This window comes from Erpetoichthys calabaricus, chromosome 8, assembly GCF_900747795.2.
Source record: "Erpetoichthys calabaricus chromosome 8, fErpCal1.3, whole genome shotgun sequence".
Lineage (NCBI taxonomy): Eukaryota > Metazoa > Chordata > Cladistia > Polypteriformes > Polypteridae > Erpetoichthys > Erpetoichthys calabaricus.
The window spans coordinates 71859915-71873671 of NC_041401.2; the positions used below are offsets into that span (position 1 = coordinate 71859915).

Consider the following 13757-nt stretch of genomic DNA (forward strand, 5'->3'; position numbering starts at 1 on the left):
AAAGCTTTTCATCCAATCCTGTATTTACATATGCTTTGTGTAACAGAAGAACATTTAAACTGTAGCATCCTGACCAAAAACTGAAGTCAAAGGCAAACCTACAGTTACATTTACATAAATTATTGATTACAAATAACAATAAACATTATGCCCTCAGATAATAATAGATCATATGCAAAGCAAGTACCATAAAGGAAAATTCATGCTCAAATCCTCAATAAAGTCTTAAAAAAATCATATTAAGCACTAAATTCTAAATTTTAAACTACATGAAATTTCTGAAGATTGCATAGATACATATAAAGAGAAGCCTTTCATAACTGCCCTGGGCTGACTAAGCCCCTGAATATCACACCAAAGTACTCTATGTTTAATTTATATATTTTTAACAAATCCTAACAACTAAAATGTAGTTTACAAGTGGAATGTTTCACTTTGAATCGGGCTTTAATAAAAAAAAAAATCAAATTATGGTAAAGGAAACCTCAAAAGTAATCCCACAAAATGGTATGTCATTAAACAAGAGATCTCATGATTTGGAAACAAAGTCAGAAAAATACTGCTCGATTTCATACTTTGACAAGATACAGAGAGATGTGTTAAACATAGCATGCACCAACTATAATAACAGGTTGCAATATTTGTAACTTTTCAGTTTTGTGCAAAATCTGACTTTTTAATTTTAACAAACTAGCCTCACCAGCTGAATATGATGATATTAGCCTACCACCAACAGAAGTATTTCTTTTGTAGTGTAACCTCAGGACAATGAACCAAGAAAACCAAATAAGAGAGAGCACCTCCATAGGACAGATGAGAAGGGAAGAGAAAAAAATGAATTGTTATATGGAATTATAAGGAAATGATTTTATGTGTTTTCATTATTTAGAAACAATTATACCCACTTTAATACTACAGCATATAATACAAAAGTCCCTTAAACTTGAGTCAGTATTAACAAAAATCAATTATTTAATGTAAATAAGTTGCACTGATTCTTAAGTTAATCTCATTTTCTTTTGGATAAAAACTGACCTTTTTGATATGTCAAATTACAATATTATATCTGAGGAAAATTTAACAGCTCAATTCCATGTGTTAAAATTACTTTTAAATAAATAAGTTACTAACATGAGGCAGCTATAGGCTGAAACTAGAATTTGCCATTAAAATTCAAAAATGGCTTTTTGAGACAAATTCCTGTTAATTGTGCTATTAAAATTTCCTCTTGCTTCACGTTCATATGTACAGCTTTAATGGATACTGATACGTTAACAGCTCTATAGACTCAGTCTGTTAACAGTTAATATATATTTGGTTGGTCTCTCTCTCTCCCGCTCTCTGTCAGGTTTTTTTAAATAAACACGAGCTAAAGGCATGAAAAGCTACAAGCCACACCATTCAAATCCTCAACAAAGTAAAATGATTCAGAACAAAACTGAAATCAAAGAAAATAAGCCTATATGACATGGAAATAAGATTAACACCATGAGATATGTTGTAACTTAAACACACAACCAAACAAAACAAAGGAGTAACAGCTGCATTACTGAAGAAGAATCCTTTAAAAATGCCGAAACACCAATTTCAAGTGAAAATTATTTATATATAAAACACTTCCTTTTCATGAATTGCAAATGGACTGCAGAGATTAACTATGCTTCAATATCAAATGTGAGCCTCAAAGGAAGAAGTAAAATATGGAAACAAATAAGGTAATGTTCCCAGTGCTACATTCACACATGCACAAAAAGCAAGCTCTTCTTGTTCCTGTTACCGTAAGTGCAGTTGCAACAAAGCCGCAGGATTAAAAGGATTTCCATGGCAATCCAGTTTCAGAGTGTGTAACCATTGCTCCCAGCCGTCCTCCTTCCATATCAAAAAGCAGCAGCGTCTTCTTCAGTCTGGCACTGCATATACAAAGCCAGGAGGAGTCTCAAAAGAAACCCCCGCCTCTCGTCAACCAGCCCCCCTCCTCACCATGCATAAGCTGCTCCCAGTGTCACCAGATATAAAAGCAAATCATGTAGCTCAGACTAAGAAATTCCAGCCTATTTGTAAAATAAACAGCCTAATCTCAACAAACACAAATATTTTATTTTACCAAAAAATAAAAAGGATATGCAAACACGGTTTTATTCCATACCAAAAAGAACAAATAAAGCACATATATCACCGCTTAAACCAGGGTAGTACAGTGTTACAGTGTTTGATGCTCCTGCCCCATGAGCCCAGCATCCAGGATTCAAATTGCACACCTAAATGAGCATTTTGCACATTTTTAAATAATTGCTTGATCTTTGTCATCAAGACTATCTAAATGGTTGATGATGTCCAGTGTTTGCAGTGAAAATTTATTCTACCATGTAACTCAGAATCACAAACACACTAATTGTTACATCTACCTACCAGCTAGCTGTTGATGCTTACAAACAGAAATGCAGAACTATTCAAATAATCAAGAATTAGAGGTGAAGGTCATTGCAATCACAAACTACAACTCCCAGGGGAAACTTTCCATGACAACAAAAATGTATGCTCATTTGTCTTTCTGCAGCTCTTCAATGCATTTTTAGTTACATCAAGTGAGAGTTTGTGCAAGTATTATTATCATGACTTAGCAAAATGATATTCCAATAAATACATCACTTTTTTCATTGTTATGGTTAATTCCAATGACCATTAAACATTCCACAATTTATCTTATCCCTGAAAACATACCCTTTCTTCATAAAAAAAAAAATTCTCAGGCCCAAGTTATAACTTCACTTTAGACATTATGAACTGATAAACATCAGCAAACACAGGAAAAGCCATATTAAAATAAAAACAAGCTAGTCCACCATTTCAGCCTAGATCCAAAGTCTGTTTATAAATCAAATCCTTACAGATTTATTTTAAACTTTCCTTCTAGTCTGGATTATATAGGCTTAATTCTAATAAATTATTTATTAAAAAAGTAGACTGCATTAACTCACATCTTATTTTAAATAATCATCAGGTATACAAATTTACACAGGATCTAGCCAAGTGAAACTCAACAATTCCCATAAGTTACTGACAATATTACGCACAATACTGAAAGACATTAATGTACAACTTAATGCAAAGCACAGTACTCAGCTACTCTCATACCTCTGACTCAGTGTAAAACTAAATAGAGCAAATACAGATGAGGCCATAAATTCACATACATCATGGCTAAATACCTTCAAACTCAAAATTTTCCAACTTCACATGTATCATATTACCAAACAATTCATGTGATAAGTCAATTATTGTATCTACTTAATTTCTCAAAATAATGACTAAGAGCGAAATTTATTTCAGATTTTAATCACTATGTCAGATTTTCAGTGAGTCAAAAGTTTACAAACATAAAGTTATTATTTGGTGATGTTGTCTTTAAATTACTTAACCTGAAGCAAACCTTAGGATAGTCTTCCACAAGTTTCTCACAATCTTTTGCAGGACTGACAGAACTGTTGTGATTGAGCCAAGTTCATGGGCCTTCTTGCTTGGACATTCACAGATTTTTCTATGGGAATTAGGTCAGGGTTTAGTGATAGCCATTCCAGTACTAATCCATTGTTGTCTGGAAGCCATTTAGTTGCCACTTTGGAAGTATTCTTGGGACCACTGTCCTGTTGGAAATCCTATGTGATAAAGCACTCACTTTCTGGATGATTTATTGAAGTGTTGATTCAGAATTTCCAGATAATGTTTTATCTTCATGATAACATCTATTTTATGACATGCACTGGTGCCTTTCCCAGACAAACATTCTCAAAACATAATGCTGGGTACCTTGTGCTTCACAGTTGGGATGGTGATATTTAGGTTAAGAGCCTCGCCTTTTAGTCTCCATACATATCGCTGATCATTTTGGCCAAACAGTTCAGATTTTCTTTTATCTGACCAAAGAACTCCTCCAAAAGGGCATGACTATATCCTGGTTAGAAATTGCAAACTATGTTGATCTTGCAGTACTCATGGCGATGAAGTGCTCTTTTAAAGATGGATGATGACCTTTTTGGTCCTGATGCCTTCAATTCCTTCACCAGTTAATTATTTGTTATCTTGGGATTCTATTGAAGCTTTCAAAACTGTTCATTTCTCAATTTGTACCTCCTTGATGAAAAAGTCTCTATTGTTCCAAGCCTTTAATATTTTTGTAAAATTGATGGTTTAGTTACTTGTGGTACCTTAAACCTTTTCTAGATGGGTCATAAATAGGAATCAGACTTGTGAAGATCCATAATCTTACACTTAAGGTTTTGATTCAGTTCTTTTGATTTCCATATTGTTTTAACCACAAGAAGGCACTGGCTCTACTGGTAAGATCTTACATACAACCACAGGTGTCCCACTTAAAAATATTTATGACAATTAGCAACTCAGAGGCTGCTAAAAGTAATTAAATCAATTTCAGGAGTCATCCATGCTGTTTAAAGAGAGTCAACATGGTGTGTGTAAACTTTTGACCCACTGAAAATATGACATAGTGGTTAACACCTGAAATAAATCTGTTTTAATCATTTTGTTTGCAGAAAAACTGGTATGGAAATTAAGTTGATACTCTAATTGACTTAACACATGTGAAGTTGTGAAAGTTTGAGTTTGAAGGTTTTTAGCCAAGGCCTCAACTGTAACATTTCCAATAGTAACCATCAATAATAAACATTTTGCAGATTTCATAAGCTTAACTGTCAATTCATTCAACTACTAAACCAACCTAATTTTTGGCTCGCTGGACACTTATGCAGTGCCAATTAACAGTCACTAAATAAACATCTTGAGATGTAGGGAAACTGGAGAACCTAGAGAAAATTTGACACACAAATTTGATACAAATTCAAATTCAAATCACTTGTCAGGATTTCAACCTGCTACTCTTAAACTACAATGGTGCAGCCATTGAGATTTTGTGTGTTATTTTCAAACCTACTTAATTCAATTCACAGTTGCCGAGGGCACCAGTCCACTGCAGGGCATACTTAGATTGGAAAATTATGTTGGGCCCTCAGGCACTATCCTTTTGTGGTTTTGCTCATATCAAATCAATTTCAGTTTGTACAGAAATGTGATGACTGTACTCCATCACTATTGTCAGAAGTTAAATATGGTGTTCCACAGGGCTCAGTACTTGGACAATTACTGTTTACACCTTACATGCTGCAGCTGGTAAATATTATTAGAAAACGTTCACTTCCACTTATATGCAGATGACATGCAGCTGTGTCAGTGAATTAAGAAACAGGAGGAATGATAACTACTTGTCCTTGAATACAGGAAAAAAGAGAAATGTCATTTATTGGTAATTGCCCTTGTGCTCCACTAAACACATTTCCACTTTATACACCCTCCTTCAATGACTCCATAACTACTTATTCCAGTCACTCAAAGTTGGATCAATGATCTTTCCTTATCAATTCCACGGTCTTGGAACACAACTTTTCAAAACACTAAAAATTCATCTAGGACCTCTAACCACCAACACATCCAGTATAAAATTGATCATAAAGTTTATTATTACCCTAGGAAGCGTTTCATGATGGGTTTAGCCCCTGATTCACTCTGCCATCAGTGGAACATTAATGTGCAGGGCACCTTTCTCCACATGTTCTGAAAATGCCCAACTGTTGCAGTTCTTTGGGCTTCACTTGCTATGGCCCTATCCTCCATCTTATCCATCTCTATTCATTACTCTCCTACTACTCTACTTCTGTTAGTTTCCTCTCCTCTCTCTCTCTCTTCACTACCAGTGCATTATCTCATTGGCCACAATAGCAGCCAAAGGTGTAATAGTTTTCCAATGGATGAATCTTGAATCTGTTACTTCTTTGGTCTTGAAGTCCTTTACAACCTTCCTTTATTAGAATTGTCAGCTGCACAGACTAATAGGGTACCTGTGCATACTATTGGTAAATGGGAAAATAATATCTCCCAGATCAAGTCATGGCTAACATCTTATCCCTGACTTAAACTTGACACTATTTTTACATTTTGTTCCTCAGCTGGGCACATAGTCCTCTGGGACCTGTCAGTGACCTGCGTGTTCCATCAGTTCTAATTTAATCCACTTTCATAAACGGCTCCAGGGTGGGCTGGAGTGGGTTGTAAGTGGGTGCTCGGGGTGTTCTTCAAAATCTATAAATGAAATAGTATTTTCCTTTTATACAATTCGTTTTTGACATCAATAAAAACTGATTACAAAAATAAATTATTGGAAGTGTTGCAGATTGCAACAACACCCTGTCCCTTTCTAATTCAGCAGGCCTAAATGTCTCATTTACTGAGTCGGCATGCAACTTAGGCATTATCTTTGACACCAGCCTGTCTTTTAAAACACACATTACAAAACATTTTTCCAGCTAAAAATATACTCTTGGCAAGAGTCATTACAAGAAGCAAAAAGTATGACCCCCACACATGTTCTTAAGACATTCTATCAACCATAAGCTTATGTATGATTTCAAAGTCCTTCTTCATACATATACACTTTTTTGACAGCCTCAGAACTGCTTACCTATCTTAACTTATCATGATATACAAACCAGATTGTGCTTTAGGATATCAAGATGCTGGCCTACTATAGATTTCAAGGATAAATAAAAGAACAGTGGGAAGTTGAGCTTTTAGCTCTAAGGTCCCAAAGATGTTGAATGATTTGCCTACTTGAAAAAAGGTGACCCTTCAATCTATTTTTAAATTCAGGCTGAAGACTCACTGTTTTCTGGATTTATTTATTATGTAATGGGACTTGTTCATCTTTAGATTGCCTTTTAGTCAAATCTTTTGTGCTCTTCTGAGAATGTTTGTTTTACTTTTCATGTCTATAATAAATATTTTTTTAATCAAGCCAGAGCTTTACAGCTTCTCTCTCAAGTGTGGGACATTTTTATAAAGTTTGAAAGTTTCATTGTACTTGAGAACTTTAAAAACAAGTTTCCCATTGTTAGGCCTGTGTAGGTCTTAGCCTGCAGGTAGCAGTCTGGGGACTTGCTGCCTTGGGATGAGCCTCTTCTGGGCCAGTAAAGATCACGGTCTTTATGATGCTCATTTTGGATCTCTCAGTCCCTTTAACTCAATGTTGCTGACTGATTAGAGCTGTTATTTAGATGTTCCTATTATTTCTCTACCTGTTAGTCATTTCTACAAAAATATAAGTATTACAATAATCATGAACTATTTCTGACCTTTCTCTAATATGTTTCTCTCCTCGTTATCACGCAGTGTTCCACCTCAAGAGATACTAGAAGCTTTAGAATCCAACAGTAAAAAGATCTTGTTGAATTTCCAGGCTGCCCAGGACAACTTATGTAATACTGTAAAATGTCCTGGGGTGCCAGTGAGCCTCAATCTCCTGATTTGTGATTGTGTCTGACTTTGTATTTCATTTTTTGTTTAAACTGACTGTGAACCCTACTGATGTTTATTTTCTCTAGGGACACTGTTGACTAGGGTTTTTAGTTTCTATTCTTTTGTTGTCAACACACCATACTTCAGCAATATGGGAAAATAATGATAGGATCCCTTTTGGTGCTAATTAGATTGAAGTTGCTTTACTATGTTTAAACTTATCTGTATTTTTATGTGTGAGCACTGTGTTATTTGTAAAGTTTTTGATTGAATTTTTCATGTGAATTTGTTACAGCGCTCTGAGCATTCACTAAGTGAAGAGTCCTGCACAAAAAACTGTGTGAGTTGACATAACTTGACTCACATACTCCAACACAGAGGCTACTGTTGAATTGCCAGTGAGTCGAACCAGCATATCTTTGGGGGTGTAGAAAGAAAACAAAATAACCAGCAGAAACTCCATGCAGGCCCAGTGAAAAAGTGAGAGTGGGATTCAAACTCAGGATGCTGGATCTGAGATTCATCAGTGCTAACCATCACACTACATCTTTAAAGTCTGTATGCTGTTACCTATTCACAGACAATACAAACATGTCTTTTTCTAAATACTGTAATATTTTTAATTTCTGACAGAAATGTTAAATTGACAATTTAAAAAAAAGAAAAAAGTGGGCATCTCTCCCAACATCCTGGAGACATATACGTTTTTTTTTTGCTCTGCAGTACATAAAATTTTGATGATTTTTTAAAGTGCCTCATTTTATGCATATACTACTATAAAAAACATAAATCTCATTCAAACACTACATGTAACAACTGGTTTGCTTCTAACCAATGTATAAACTTTTCAATTCAAGTAAAATAACTTGAAGTACATTGCATCACTTTCAGAACGTTTAGATAGATAGATAGATAGATAGATACTTTATTAATCCCAATGGGAAATTCACATTCTTCAGCAGCAGCATACTGATACAATAAATAATATTAAATTAAAGAATGATAATAATACAGGTGAAAAAAACAGACAATAACTATGTATAATGTTAAATATTAACGTTTACCCCCCCTGGTGGAATTAAAGAGTCGCATAGTTTGGGGGAGGAACGATCTCCTCAATCTGTCTGTGGAGCAGGACAGTGACAGCAGTCTGTCGCTAAAGCTGCTCTTCTGTCTGGAGATGACATTATTTAATGGATGCAGTGGATTCTCCATAATTGATAGGAGCCTGCTGAGCGCCCTTCGCTCTGCCACAGATGTTAAACTGTCCAGCTCCATGCCAACAATAGAGCCTGCCTTCCTCACCAGTTTGTCCAGGCGTGAGGCGTCTTTCCTCTTAATGCTGCCTCCCCAGCACACCACCGCGTAGAAGAGGGCGCTCGCCACAACTGTTTGATAGAACATCTGCAGCATCTTATTGCAGATGTTGAAGGAAGCCAGCCTTCTAAGGAAGTATAACCGGCTTTGTCCTTTCTTGCACAGCGCATCAGTATTGGCAGTCCAGTCTAATTTATCATCCAGCTGCACTCCCAGATATTTATAGGTCTGCACCATCTGCACACAGTCACCTTTGATGATCACTGGGTCTATGAGGGGTCTGGGCCTCCTAAAATCCACCACCAGCTCCTTGGTTTTGCTGGTGTTCAGGTGTAGGTGGTTTGAGTCGGACCATTTAACAAAGTCATTGATTAGGTCCCTATACTCCTCCTCCAGCCCATTCCTGATACAGCCCACGATAGCAGTGTCATCAGCGAACTTTTGCACATGGCAGGACTCCGAGTTGTATTGGAAGTCCGATGTATATAGGCTGAACAGGACCGGAGAAAGTACAGTCCCTTGTGGCGCTCCTGTGTTGCTGACCACAATGTCAGACGTGCAGTTCCCAAGACGCACATACTGAGGTCTGTCTTTAAGACAGATATATATTTATATATATATTTATACTGTAAATAAGACAATAAGCTATAAATTTTTAAAAACAGACTTGGATTAAACAGAGTAACTTAATTAATTACCTTCCATCGACACAGATGTTGTACATTCCTTAGAGTCTTTAGGTCCTTTTACTTTGAGATTCTGTTTAAGAGAGATTTATTTTAGTATATTTAACAAAAAAAATTCAAGTGGAAGTTTTAAGCATTTTCTTAACCCACTTTTCCAGGGCAGGGTCATGGGGAAGCTGGACCCTATCACAGCAAGCATAAGATGCAAGGCAAGAACAATTCCTGTACAGGGTGTCAGTCCATCACTGGGTAAAGAAACACACACACACACACACACACACACACACACACTATTAACAATGCATATTTCTGTAACCTTCATGTCTTTGGACTGTGGAAGAAACCAGAGCACTTGGGGAACATAGGAGAACATGCAAACTCCACACAGGCAGTACTGTGGGCGTAAACCCTGGTGTTCTTGTTGCAAGGCAGCAGCACTACTGCTGCACCACCATGATGCCCTTTTTAAGCATTTAGCCCATTATTTTTTCTATTGTGGAAACTTAAACTTAAGCACATCTTCTTTGAGGCTATTTCACAAATGCTTCTTTCTCTCTAATGCATTTTTACAGTTAAAATGTATAAAATGATAATTTTTTCCCCTTCACATATTGCTCACATTTTTACATCTCAATGTCACAGATAGCATTTTTTGATTTACAGTACATAATATATGCACAAAAAATGACAGGAAATATGACTGGTTAGGTTTGTGCTCTACAGAGTTCATTAAGTTCTTTTTAATCAGACATTCACTAAATATTTAATCTGTACTTAACCTTTATCCATATAACCATATAGAGCATATAATGTGGTTACATGAGCATGTTCTTTAATTCTTTCCCCATACAGTACAATAATTGACTTACAAGGTTTCAAGTTAAGAAACATAATTACTTACACATTAATGAGACAATTACAATAGCATTAAATACCAAAATAACTTCCAGTCCAATAATCATGTGATTATTTAGAGAAAATGTCCTTAAACATGTAGTATTACCATCTAACCTCATTATAATCTTTTTGGTTTCAGTTTCTTCTTTTCTCTTCATCACTGACAGCAACATGTACAATTAGTTTTAACAGTTCAAAATCAAATTATCATGTTACTAACGTCCTACAAGTTTGAATGCAATGGAGTGCTGTATCATTACAAGTCTTCAATCTGTAGAATTTATCTATTCTATTTATTCTAACTTCTTACTCACTGACAAAACACTTTCATCCAAAAATTACATGCTAAATACATTTGTTATCTTTATTCATTGAATTATAAGAACTAGAATAAACAGTTAGTTAAGACACTCTACTTATCTGCATTAGAAAATGTCACAATGACTGTACAGCTGTTTATGCTAGATACTTGAAGAACACAAGGTCAGCAGCACTTCAAAATATTTTATCATGAAATTCATACCTCAGAAATTGTATGAAACTGAGCATTTGCCTGGCTGCACTTCTCAGCAGTCTCCACAGCAACCTTGTAGTTATCAACAAATGCTTTGTAGATGCCAAGCTGACTTGCCTGATACAGAAAGGAAACAACATATTAAAGGAATGGCATTAAAACAAGTTACTTCTTTTATTCAGAGAAAAGCCAAGCAAAATTACACCTTTTATTGGCTAACTAGAAAGATTACAATATGCAAGCTTTCGAGGCAACTCAGGCCCCTTCTTCAGGCAAGATGTAAACTTAGTACTACTTCTTTTATTCAAAAATAAAAGATTCTCTTCTTACATGATGACAGATACATAAATCCATTTCTAAACCAAATTGATGCAGAAGTCAAAATAATAGCAGCATGCTATTAAATTAGGCCTTTCAAAACCATTTAAATCAAAAGTACAACTTTACATAAATGCCCTAAACAAACTGCCTATCTACTTAAAACATCTTAGAATTAGCTCTGTTTTTAAAAAATAATTGTATTAATTTTAACAGTTCACTTGACAAACTGATTGAAGATGCCGATTACCATGCAACAAGAAAAAAGCAAAATACTTTATATTTTACAATTTCTCTTTTATACACATTCATGTAAATTGCATTTTTCTTTTATTTCAGCTAAGATTTCCTTGAAATTGTACATCTAATGGCATTAAACAGATGATTTATCAGTCAACAGTGAATCACAATGATACAGAAAAAAAAATTATAGCACAGCAGTTTGATTTTTACTACATCATAGGACAGCATGGATACTAAATATGCAACACATCTTTGTTGTCATCTTGTTACATATAAGATGTTCTTGACAAAATCATTAGCTATTAGGCATGGGGATATGTTCTTGACAAAATCATTAGCTATTAGGCATGGGGATAACAATACAAACATTCTTGAATAAAGAGTCTTTTACATGGTAGCCATTGCTAGACCATGAACATCCCAACCTTAGTTTATACAGAGTTTTTCTATACTAAACCTAATTCCATGGTGCTATACAAATAAAGTCATAGTACATGTTAAGATAAAGTGGTGTATCCAAAGATTATTGTGAGAATCAATAAGTCCACAAGAGGTTTCATTAGACAAAGTCATATTCAGGAACAGCAAAGGATTAAAGCCAGGAGATCATAACTATAGAGGCAAGTAATAATGAAACGGTAAGACGTCACTCTGGAGTCGAAGGCAAAATGTAATCAGAAACCAGAAAACAAGCCTAATGCTACAGCCTACTTGAATAAACATCTAACTACACTAAGAAGAATCAATATGTAGAGTCTCTACCAAGGGACAGTGCATAGTAAAGCCATCGCAAAATTTATGTTGTTAATTCTGTGTCATACCATTAATCCCAATAGGGCTGCAAAAAACAAGAAAACAAAATTGGGAATAAACTGAAACTCTTTCTAACTAACTAAGTCTAAATGAAAAAGCTAAATGTACTGTATATATGTCAGAAAATCACATAATACACAAACATATGTGTACAAGGTGTTAAATACTACAGTGTAATTACTTATATATATTAATTTGCCATTGGAGCACTGACAAATTGGTTTATTTACTCAAGGAAAGCCAGAAATAGGGACTGAACTATCAGCTTTTTGGTTTAAAGATGCCTTAGCTACAGGTTCATATTTACAGAAAATGTATGTGAAGCAATGGTTTCTCCTAACTGAAAGTGTCCAGTTTATGCCCATTGTGTTTCTGTGTGTATTTTAAATATTTTACAGTAAATATATTTTGCAGATTATCACATCCTTTGGTTGGTCAATTTGTGTTTTTGGAAAACTTGTAAATTATTGAAATCCTTAATGATCTTCAATACTATACTACAAATTTCATTTTAGTAGATGGAATAGCATGTCATAAAAATTGCAACAAAAAAAATGGTTGACACACAAGAAAATATGCAGATTTATTACCGTAGATATTAGGTAAAGGGCTTGAGTGGTCCCATAAGAAATGGCACACATAAAGGTGGGACAATCATATTAGCTATTGCTGCTGTTTTTTGTTTTTTTTACCAAATACTGTAATAAGTCCAGTTTAGCTAAAGTGTCCTTAAGTTAGGCCCGTTAAATAATACACTACTTGTTAAAAAAAATTTTAAAGTGACCACCACTAAAAGAGAAGTGACTGATAACAGAATATTACTGAAAGACATTTCGGATCAAGAACACATTTTTCATTGCTTTTCTAATAATAACAAACCACAAGCAAAATCCATATTACTAACTGAGAATGGTAAACCGGATGGACGCAGGGACATCCGGCCATTGGCCGTGGACGCAAAAGACGTACTGCGCAGGCGCCCCACAAGCCCCCCCCCCCCCCCCCCCAAGCAACGTAAAACGGCCGGATGGAATGCAACGTAAACGCACGAAGCCATTGCACACGAAACGGGACACACACAAAGAAGAGGATTGAGACCCACGACACCCAAAACCCCCCTCCAGTAACTGAAATAAGAAATGAGGCCAAGCGCCCCTAGAACACCAAAAACAAAGGAGTCACACGCAGGCGCCACATAGCACACGAAACGGTTCGCACACAAAAAGGACGATTCAGCCCCACGACACACAAACACCCCCTCCACTAACACAAATAAAAACTCAGGCAACAGGCCCCCAGCACACAAAAAAAAGAAGCCACGAGCGCCACACAAAGCCCATTGGACACGAAACGGGACAAACTACGGACATAGCACGTGAAACGTACACAAAAAGGACGATTCAGACCCACGACCACACTAACAAACATACAAAAACGGGCAAGGCTCAATACAAACAATGAACGCCGTAAACTGCAACGGGCTTCTCACACACCACAGGCAAATCGATTACAGCTCCAGAATAGCACGTCCCAAATCCTGCACATCAACGACAGACACCTGCTAAACGATTGCGCCAGTTAGCTAACAACGCGTTCAATAATAAGTC

The 13757-nt window shown here is 35.8% G+C and overlaps 1 protein-coding gene across 4 annotated transcripts in view; it reads right to left on the reverse strand.

Annotated features, from left to right (window-relative positions):
- The window catches only part of abr (ABR activator of RhoGEF and GTPase), a 374781-nt gene that overhangs the window by 137031 nt on the left and 223993 nt on the right, over positions 1-13757 (reverse strand). For 3 of the 4 annotated variants that reach the window (XM_028806775.2, XM_028806776.2, XM_028806777.2), the window contains 2 exons: positions 10786-10893; positions 9378-9438 (listed from right to left, as the gene is read on the reverse strand). In XM_028806775.2, coding sequence (XP_028662608.1) covers positions 9378-9438; positions 10786-10893 — 169 coding nt within the window. Of the gene's footprint in view, positions 1-1777; positions 1902-9377; positions 9439-10785; positions 10894-13757 lie in introns of those variants that run through there. The other variant, XM_051930900.1, reaches the window with a different exon arrangement.